This window comes from Amblyomma mixtum, chromosome 4, assembly GCF_055824585.1.
Source record: "Amblyomma mixtum isolate Tamu chromosome 4, ASM5582458v1, whole genome shotgun sequence".
Taxonomy (NCBI): domain Eukaryota; kingdom Metazoa; phylum Arthropoda; class Arachnida; order Ixodida; family Ixodidae; genus Amblyomma; species Amblyomma mixtum.
In genome coordinates, this window is record NC_143015.1 from 19,072,439 (window position 1) to 19,083,632 (window position 11,194).

The window sequence follows — 11,194 nt, forward strand, 5'->3', positions numbered from 1 at the left end:
AGCAGGAGTGAGTGTTGATAATTTTATGTCTCTTTTAGAGTTTTATATTAAGTTTAGAGTTTATTAGAGTTTTATATTACAACCGGCAGTTCCTATAACGCCTGGGCATTTGCATCGGTTCATGTGTCGCGAGAGTTTTATGTAACAATTTTCTCGCATCCATTGACCACATTTTGGCATCACTAATCGACGACGGAACTGTCCTAAAGATATTTAAATATGTTGATAATTTTTAGTGATTTTTAAAGAGACATGACACAGGCCGCTATAAGGAGACTGCCATGAAAATTTTAGAAATGTTCACAACACATGGGAAGGGGCTGTCTTTCACATTTGAGCTTCCTGAACTGGACTTCCTCCAGTTTTTGGACCTTAATATCGAGCTGGGAGACGGAAGTGTTTGCTGGCGCTACTCGCCCAGGGCCAAGAAAGATTTGTTACCGTACGATTCGGCTCAGTCAAAAACAGTTGGCTATCGCCACGCTTTCTATGGAATCAGCACTCCTCAAGTCGTACTCTCACATGATGCGGGCGAGCTTCCAGGGCGAGGTGAACAGACTGCGTAAAGCAGGGTTCCCGACCACGTCTTGGCTCCCGTAACCGAGGCGTTGCTGCAGAAACTTAAGGGCAAGCCAAAGGGTCAGCGCCGGAAAGAAACTTTTCGCGAAGCCAAACCAGTGGTGATACCGTATATTCACAAGGTGTCCCACAATTTAAAACTAGTTGGCAACATGGCCCATGGTCTTCTACGCCCCCTGCAAATTGGCCAAGATGTGCCCCAAGATGAGCAACGGTGCTAAAGAAACATCTGGGTGTGAGAAGAAGGACTCAAAGCCCTACGTAAGGTGTGCCACGGGAGTGGTTTACGAGATCCCCATTACATGTGGCAAGGTGTACGTCGGCCAGACTAGAGCCTTTTTTTATCGCATCAGATTCGTGGCCTCGGTGGCTGTGCAGGTGGGCTCGGTGGCTGTGCAAGCGTGCACACTACTAATCCGTTTGTCTACATCATGCAGGTGTTCGCCTTCGTCGCTAATGCCCTGCTTCCGGCGTTGTTGGCCCTTCCCCCAGCAAGCACGTCATCCACTGCAGTTTACTGCAGTGACGATCGCATCTTCGCATGGCCCCAACCCGACGTCATCACTTCATCATGCCCGGCAGCGCCTCCCCCTGGATACCATTTCCCCGGCCCATCCTGGAAAGCCTCATCACCAGCAACATCAGCCACAGGAAATATAAGCGACGATCGACCGCCTTCACCGCTGTGTGGGCCCGGTGGCTGTGCAAGCGTGCACACCACTAATCCGTTTGTCTACATCATGCAGGTTAGTTATCCGCATTCCTTGTATGCTAAGAAAAGTAGCAATTATTTCTTAGTGCAGCTACCGAGCCCGCAATGCTGCATTTTTCTTGTGCTTGATTGCGCTCATGTTGTTCGCTGCTTGCTGATCTTGGCAGGCGATATTGAAACTAACCCAGGACCTAACAATTTCGAGGCTTTATTCACAGAACTAAAAAACTTATCCGCCGGTCAAACTCAAGTAATCTCCGAAGTGCAAGGTCTTAAAAACCAGCTTATATCCACTGACGGTGCTATAGCTGGTTTAAGTAAGCGCGTGACCGATCTTGAGACACATTTGGAAGCCATGACAGCCATAAAATCCGAGTTAGAAATTATAAAATCTGAAAATACTCGGCTATCTCGTCAGATTGAAACCCTCGAGGCCCGCATTGACGATAGTGAAAATATATCCCGCCGTAACAACCTCATATTTTATGGAATTCCCGATTCTAACCCCTCCGAAACGTTTGCGGACTCTGAGGGAGACGTCATTCGTCACTGCGCTCAACACTTGAGCTTAACCATTCATCCTGAGGAAGTAGAACGTGCCCACCGACTCGGCCGCCATGAACCCAACCGCTCTCGACCAATAATAGTCAAATTTATTTCATACAAAATCAAAGACACAATACTCTCTAACGGCCACAAATTTAAAGGAACGAAATTCAGTGTCGGCGAAGACTTCTCCCACAGAGTTCGTAGCGTTCGCAAGCAGCTAGTCACCTTTGCTAAAGCTAATTCCGACAAATTTGCCCTACGCTACAAAACCTTGCATATCGGTCCCAGGCGCTACGTTTTTGATGAGATCTCGCAAACTGTGAAAGAAGCAACAATCGCTACACCACAATCAGATTAGCAATCATCTCTTCGCAAACAACTAAAAACCCGCCCCAAAAATGTTCCCCTGTCCGGTGTGTTCGCCAACATACGTAGTTTCCTTTCCAAGCGCGAACTTATTTCGAATATTGTCTTGTCATCTAGCAGCAATCTACTGACACTAACCGAAACCTGGTTGAACGGTGCCATCACAGATAGCGAAGTACTAACTGACTTGCCAGACTTCCAAGTCTTTCGGAAAGACCGCCAGGACTCACGAGGAGGGGGAGTACGGATAGCGGTGAGCCAGCAGTTATCAATGTCGATAATTGACGACTCGTCCGATCTGGAAATCTTATGGCTCCACTGCCACGCTGTACCACACACGATTTTACTCGGTGTCTGTTATAGGGCTCCACATAACTCTCGTGATTTTTCTTGTCAGCTTAATAATTCCGTAAGTAAACTTATCACGAAGCACCCTAACGCACACGTCTTCCTCTTTGGCGACTTTAATTTTCCTTATATTGATTGGCAACACCAGCCCGCACCGACAACTAATAATGGCGAAGCAAGGGAATCTCTAGATTTCTGCTACAATTTTAACCTTTCTCAAGTAATATCCAAACCTACGCGCGTAACACAAAACTGTGCGAACATTTTAGACCTATTACTGACTAATTGCCCAGATAGCGTTCAGCCCATTACGTACCTCCCTGAGATTAGTGACCACAAAACTATGCATGTCAACATCGACCTTAAAGCAATTAGGCGCCCAAAATACAGTAAAACAATCCGCCTTTACAACAAAGGTAATTATGATATAATGAATGCTGAACTGACAGCGTTTTTCGTAAGTTTTTCCTCAAGTTTTCATTCACGAAGTATTCATGAGAACTGGCTAGCATTTAAGAATAAACTTGATGCCCTAGTCAATGCATTCATTCCGCAAATAACTTTCCACGCTAATCCACACAAACCATGGTTTACTAAAAGTCTTAAAAGGTTGGAAAATAAAAAAGAAGCGCCTGTTCCGCTCAGCAAGAGCCCATGGAACGCAAAGCGCATGGGCGAAGTACCGCGCTGCGGAAAAATCGTATCAAACTGCTATCCATGACGCCAAGCACAACTTTTTTCATCAAGACCTTCCTAATATGCTCAGCGATAACCCCAGGAAGTTCTGGCAAGCCGTTAACCCTCATCATGAACACGCGATTACCCTCAAAGACGAATCAGGCGCGGCTATGTCCGACTCTGAGTGCGCTACTTTATTCAACGCAGCGTTCTCATCCGTCTTTACTAACGAAACCGAAACACAACTTCATACATCTAATTTACTCTTTGAGCATGCTATGCCGGTAGTCGCATTTTCTTCACTGGGTATTGCGTCCTTAATTAGAAACATGAAAATCTCATCTTCATCTGGTGTAGACAATAGTAACTCGAAACTTCTAAAGAACAATAGTGATATTTGTTCCGAGTTCTTATGCTTACTTTTTACCCAGTCACTCTCAACAGGACAACTACCGGACGATTGGAAAACTGGTAAGGTCGTTCCAGTCTACAAATCAGGTAACAAAGATTCGCCGTTAAATTACCGACCCATTTCCCTAACTAGCGTGCCCTGCAAACTAATGGAACACGTCATCTATACTCATATCATAAACTTCCTCGACTCGAACAATTTTTTCCATTTGTCTCAACACGGTTTTCCGAAAGGGTTTTCTTGTGAAACGCAGCTAGCCCTATTCATTCATGATTTACATGCTAATCTCGATTCTAACCTACAGACCGACGCCATTTTGCTGGATTTTGCAAAAGCATTTGACAAGGTACCTCATAAACGCTTATTTCTAAAACTTTCCCGTTTGAACTTGCCTCCCGACATAGTAAAATGGATAGAAGAATTCCTGACTAATCGCTCACAGTTTGTCGTTGTCAACAATCAAAATTCCAATCCGCTACCAGTAACATCAGGAGTCCCTCAAGGTTCTGTACTAGGCCCGCTTCTATTCCTAATTTATATTAATGACTTGCCGACCAATGTGTGCTCTAATATTCGCATGTTTGCTGACGACTGCGTTGTTTATCGCACAGTTACTAACGCCTCCGACCCAACATACCTTCAAGATGACCTAAACCACATACAGGAATGGTGCGACCGTTGGCTAATAGAACTGAACCCTCATAAATGTAAACGTTTGTCCTTCCACCGCCGCCGTAACCCGCTTGATTTCCCATATGTAGTCGCTAACGTTCACCTGCAGTCCGTTTCATCATACAAATACCTAGGCGTCACGCTGTGTAACAACTTATCATGGGCTACACACGTTACTAACATCATTTCCTCGGCTAATAAAACTCTCGGATTCTTACGACGTCATCTTCGCCACGCCCCACAACAGGTAAAATTACTAGCATATAAATCTCTTGTCAGGTCAAAGTTAGATTACGCATCGCCAGTTTGGAACCCTCATCAAGTTTACCTAATCAATGCGCTCGAGTCACTTCAAAACAGAGCAGCCAGATTCATTCATTCCTGCTATTCGTACGACATCAGTGTAACATCTTTAAAAGCGGAATCCAGTTTAGAGCCCCTTTCACTTCGTCATCGTATTTCTAGCCTCTGCCTATACCATAAATTTTTTCATAGTTCGCTGCGCTGCGCTCCCTACATTGCCCCGCCAGCCGGCATATCCCACCACATTCGTCATCCTTTCCAAGTGTTTCGCCCCCGTGCCCGTACTGTTACCTGTGCCGCTTCTTTTTTTCACCGTGTTTCTGTAGACTGGAACGACCTCTCCAATGACATCGCTACCATCTCATGCCCATCCACATTCGCCGAAGCTGTTACCAACCATTTTTCAACATAACACTTGTTCATTTGACTGTTTGTACCCACCCCTTATGTAATACCCCCAGTGGGTCTTTAAGGTATCAAAATGAAATGAAATAAAATGAAATGAAATGAAGAGAGGGTGGCATGTGCGGCAGCACCACTTCTATCTCCCTACGAGGAAGTGAGCACAAATTGTTAAAAAATAAGCGATTATGAGAAGTTATCGTCCGTGTGTGTACGAGTATGTGTGTTTTTGCCATGTAAAAATGCGCATGCGTTCACCGTCTTCGGGCTATATATATGCAACATGTGGCTTTCAATAAACTTAGTAGGAGTCAGCGCCCGTCCCGTCCGTCTTTCTGTGGGGTTTGTGTAGAATTTAGCGCTGTTTTTAGTTTCCTGAACACAGCTATTGTTCCATTGTGTTTCCTGAAAAAGAAAGAACGTCCTGTATGGCTCTGTAATTGCTTGTCTTTTCCTGCATGTTCAATTTCCAACTGGCTCGACAGTGTACTTCGTAAAGGATCCAAGAGAGGAATAAGCGGGCTAGTTGGTACATTATTTGAATAAAAACAGCGCAGTAGACGGGACCATGAAGAGAAGACACAAACACAGGCGTAAAGGATATTCACTTCTGTCGACACGAGCAGCATAGGTTGCAATTTAAAGCTTGACAGAAAACATTTGATCGCTTGAGCACGGATTTATCGTGTACTGTCATCGCACACCACTTCCGCCAGCTGGCAGGGTTCCAGGTGGGGGTGCATCGAGTGCCTGGAGACCATCTGAGCATATGCTGCTTAAGGATTGTGGAAGCGGTATATGGTTGTGGTACACAGAAGGTGTATACCGAGAACCTAAAATGTGCGAATTTTTTGGAAGCGCGAAATACACGGATACGGAAGACACTCGTGCAAAGGGCAAAGTGAACCATGTATTTCGCGGTTGAAAAAATTGTCAGTTCCTGCAACATTCTTCGAGCTCCCAATTCCAACCCAGAATATATTACTGCTATACCTCGGCATAATTTTGAAGGTTTGAAGGTTTATTTCCGCAACTGGGTGTTGCGAGGACAGCCAGGGAAAAAGCTGTATAGACAGCTTGAGAGGTCCTGGCTTCCTCTTACAGTGCAGCATTGACGGTGGCGGAGCACGACATCAAACAAAATGTAAGTAAAGTATGTTAGGTACAGAGAAGGAGACATGTACGTTCAATACGTAGTACATTGTGCTTATAAAAGAAATAAGAACTACATTAGATCAAAGAGCCTATAAAGGCAAACACAGGGAGGAGAAAATAAATGACAGCAAAATTGACAGGTGCACTCAAAGTGGTAATAGGAAGAAAAAAAACTACATGAACATTTGGGGCAATTCTTTCAGAGAAATATTGGATAGATCAAGATTCTTGTGGCAGTACAACTGGTTCAGAAGTGTCGGTAAGGTATGCTGCAACATTTGCTTGCCATAGTTTGTGCGGCATTTCTTAACATTCCAAGGTTCTGCTGCTCGGGTATCATACAAAGTTCTGCTTTGCTCTAGCCCAGCCAGTGTAAGTAAGGAGTCATCATTTTTCATTATGGCGAGTTTATATTTATAGCACAGCCTATAGTTATACATGGACTTCATTGGTATGACGTTCTGTCGATGGAAAAGGCTCGCCGTGTGGAAGAAATATGGCACTTTACATGCAATGCGTATAATTCGTTTTTGTAACACTGTGAGTTTGTTAATATTTTCAGCTGTTGTTGTTGCCCACACCATACATCCGTAGTTGGCTATAGAAGAGAACAAAGAGTGGTAAAGTAACATGTTGACTGACATAGGAAAATTAAAGCAATTGCGGCGCATGATACCAACTGTTCTGGAAAGTTTCTGAACTACGTAATTAATATGGTCATTCCATGACATATCTGCTGCAAAGTAAACGCCCAGAGTTTTCACAGACTGCACAAACTCTATTCTGGTATTGTTTAATTCAATTAGAGGTAGTTCAATGTGTTTGTGACGTGGGTGAAACATGACTGCTGCCGTTTTACTAACGTTAATTCTTAAGTGATTATCAACCGTCCAAGTATTTATTGCTTTTAAGGTTTTATTAGCTCGATTTGCAAGATCAGCAGTTGAAGTACCCGAAAAAAACAGACTAGTGTCATCTGCGTAAATTATATACTCAGCAGTGCTATCAATGCGGACAATATCATTGACATAAAGAACAAAAAGAAACGGACCCAAAATGCTCCCTTGCGGAACGCCAGAAGCTACCGCTTTCAAATGGGAGCATTCACCGGCAATACTGACAAACTGAGACCTATGTCGCAAGTATGAGGAAATCAGCATATGGGCTATGCCTCTAATACCGTAGTGATCTAATTTTTTAAGCAGCACAGAGTGATTAACAAGGTCAAACGCCTTTGAAAAATCTAAAAATAATCCAAGTACCATGTTTTTTGACTCAAAATGTTTTAGTATGAGTTCTTTCTGAGCAAGGAGAGCTAACTCAGTCGATCTGTTTTTACGAAAGCCATATTGAGCGTTAGTGATAATGTTATATCTTTCAGTGAAGCAGGATAGTCGTTTAAGAATAACTTTTTCGAGGCCTTTAGAAAATACAGGTAAGATTGATATCGGGCGATAGTTTGCCATTTCATTTTTGTTTCCTTTTTTATACACTACTGTCACTTTTGCCCTTTGCATAAGACGCGGAAAAACTCCGGAAACCAAGGAGAGGTTGAAGATATGGGCGAGGCAAGGTGCAAGAATGTCGATGGTAAATTTTATGGGCTGTATCTGGAAACCTGACGCGTCTGTAGCCTTACTATTATTAAGTGATAAAAATTCTGTAATTACTTCATTTACTGTAACAGGTGTTAGAAATATTGTTTTACCATTACGGGCACTCATATAGGACAGATTTACGTCGCCGCTTGATGTGTCAGCAAAGGAAAGAAAGTAGTCTTTAAAGGCATCTGCTAGATCAGCACCTTTTAGTTCAATCCCTTCATGAATAATTTTTGTGGTCGGTTCGGAAGAATTAGCGAAGATAGATTTTAAAACCTTCCAAACTTTTTGAGATTGTCCAGCAGTTGAATTAAAGCGGTTATAAAGATATTGCTTTTTAGCGACGCGAAGTTGCTTTGTGACAAAGTTCCTAAATTTTTTTAATGTTTTCAGCTCTTCAGGGCACCTACTTTGCAAAAACAGTCTATAAAGTTTATCTCGTTTTTTTATCAACTGCAACATGTCCTTGTCGACCCATGGTTTCTTACTTTTCTTTGATTGGTAGAATTTCTTCAGTGGAAAGGAAGCATTATAAATGTCAGTGAATATCTCTAAAAATTTTTCGTAAGCGTCATCAGGGTCGCTTTCCTCAAGAACATGTTCCCAGTTAACAATAGATAAGCGTTCCTTAAACTCGCATAACGTGTGATCATTTATAACTCGATAAAAAGATGTTTGGTCTGGTTGTCGTTGAGAATTCAGAGTGAGATTGACAGATATGAATATTGGCATGTGATCACTTAGAGCATAAGCGATGGTGCCAGATTTCAAGCTTTCTGTTTTGAAGTTTGTTATGAACAGATCTAAAAGTGTTTCTGATTCTGTCGTAATCCGTGTAGGTGACATGATGACGTTTTCACAGGAGTGAACGTTAAGTAAAGTATTGAACTCGACTGTTGTGTTATTGTTGGCCAGCATGTCAATGTTAAAATCGCCACCTAAAATTAACTGATATTGGTTGATGTTAACAAATTCTAGGAATGAATCAAGAAATAAAAAGAGCTCAGCAGAACTGCTACCCGGTGGACGACAGCAGACACAAAATATCCTTGTGCCAGACTTGACTGCCAGGACTTCGTAATGGGGTGTAATACAACAAAATTCAGGCAGCATTTCTGATTCCATAAGATTTGAAACTAACATTGAAACACCTCCTCCCCTTCTTATGGATCGGTTCAAATAGAAACACTTGTACGTCGGAATAACATAGACGTCACCTTCACAAGTAAACCACGTTTCTGAAAACATAACAACATTGAAACGAGCTTCCACTTCGCTGAAAAAACAGTCAAGTTCTTCTTGCTTATTTCGACCAGATCTGAGATTAACATGAATAGAAGAGCAACAATGAGGATTATCAGGCTTAATGGAACTACTGAGGTCAGAAAGATCAACAAGATTAGTATAAAGAGACATCGAGAAAAGAGTGCCGCGTGTTACCGCAAATTACTGGCTTTATAGCTGGTGCAAATCTGCTGCACAATGGATGACAATCGCGGGATCATGTTGTTTCCTTCTAACGAACACTCTCCCATTCCGGTGCCAAGCGTACTGGCAGTCATTTTCACCTGCCCAAGCCTTTGCATAGCGCAAGAGCTCACGGCTTTGACGCGTCATGTTTTCGCTGATTGAAACATCTGACTGAACATCTCTTAAAACTGTCCGCTTCTGAAACCACATGTCACGAGTTGAGAGCTTTGAAAACCGTACAATGATCCCGGGCACCTTTCCTGGCTTTGAAGGAAGTCTGTGCACAACATCAACATCATTCAAAGTGAGCTCTGGCAAATTCACAGATCTTGCTACGTCATTTACCTTTTCCATCAGATTCTCATCATTTGTCACCGGTATGCCGTGCACCTCAAGGTTCTGCTTTCTGTTTCGCCACTCAAGGTCGTTTACAGTCATTTTCAACGACTCAACATCATCAGCGTCGACTCTGGTTTCAAGTGCACTAACACGTTTCTTTAAGGTACTGATCTCTTTCTCGTGTTTTACCTGTTGCTCAAGTATATCATCGTATTTTTTTTACATTAGTTCAATAGACTTCTTCACTTCATCGACTTGGTCAGGCAGGCCAGCAAGAGCATCAAGTTTTTGACATATGCCGGCTAAACAGCTAGCAAGGTAAGGTTGCGTGCTGGGTGTGTCAGAGCTTCCTGCGTTTGTTTTACGACAGTCTGGACATCGCCACGCTTTGCGACCTTTCTCTCCTTTTCCCTTATACGTTGACGCAGAAACACCAGAGCAATTGCCGAGATGGTAGGTGTACTCACATTCGGCGCACTTGAGGGCGAGTCCGTCACTTGGAAGACATTTGTCGCAAGAAGGACATGTCTCCGGCATATTAGCCTTGGTATAGCTTGTGCAACATACAGGTTTAAAATCGAGAAATCTTTCTCCTAACAGTATACAACCGAGAGCACGGTAGGAAACAAGGCGGCAGCGAGAAACATGGCAGCAGCAGCGGTGGTGAAAAAAAAAATGGCAAGTAGAAAAGTAGGTTTTTTTACCAACCTGTAAGACGAAAACAAAGCTGATAAGGGGGCGTCCGATCACCACCGTCGCTGCTGCTCGTGTGACCCGTTTACAGCTTGGCCGAAGAAGCGCGGTGGCGCAGAAGTCTGTGACGTCACACTTAGAGCTGTCTTGAGGCCAGCGCAGCAGGGTTCGTCGCTGAAATCTGTAAGACGAAAACAAAGCAGATAAGGGGCGTCCGATCACCACCGTCGCTGCTGCTCGGTTAAACATTTTGACACGGTTAAACATCCGCGCCAACTCGGCGAAAAAAAAACACTAAAACAATTCTGGGGGCACTTTGCTCTTACTAAAGTGCGATGAGGCGAAGGCCACTTCCGCCTCTGTTGCTGCTCCTGCTACTGTGGTGGTGACGTCATAGGTGACATCACTCGCAACACGCTGGCAGCTGACAGGGTGGGGTTGGAGCGGCGGCATGCGCTCCATATTTAGACTGTGGCGATGAATTGATAGTTTACGTTACGCATATGCGCAGCACATTTCCGGTTACGACAAACTGCGCCATTTGATGATGCCATTAGTTCTTGGTTTTGTTATTATATTTTTATCCGTTTAATATTTTTTACTTTTATTTTACTTCGTTTTTCTTTAAATTCTCATTTATTTTGTTATTTATCATTGTTGATGTTATTTATCATTGTCATTTAGGTTAATTTTATTTTATTTTGTTACTTCTATTTTACGATGATTTCAATGATTTTTGGGCACGGCGTGTTACACCACTGATCACGTCATCAGGATTATTGCCAGCTATAGTGTTACAGTTTTCGCGGGTGGACGGACAACGATGAACCATTAGAGGCTTTCGCCTTAATCGCGCTACAAACTGGACCTGGCGGTTTAAGAGCATTGCTTTCCAACTAGTCCACCTGCCGAATA

The 11,194-nt window shown here is 43.3% G+C and overlaps 1 protein-coding gene across 1 annotated transcript; it reads left to right on the forward strand.

Moving 5' to 3' along the window:
- Positions 1-1,007: 1,007 nt before the first annotated feature.
- On the forward strand, positions 1,008-2,198 carry LOC149345809 (uncharacterized). The gene has a single exon (XM_089585296.1). It carries the CDS (start codon positions 1,011-1,013, stop codon positions 2,196-2,198), a length of 1,188 nt encoding a protein of 395 aa, XP_089441422.1. The 5' UTR covers positions 1,008-1,010.
- The last annotated feature ends 8,996 nt before the right edge of the window (positions 2,199-11,194 follow it).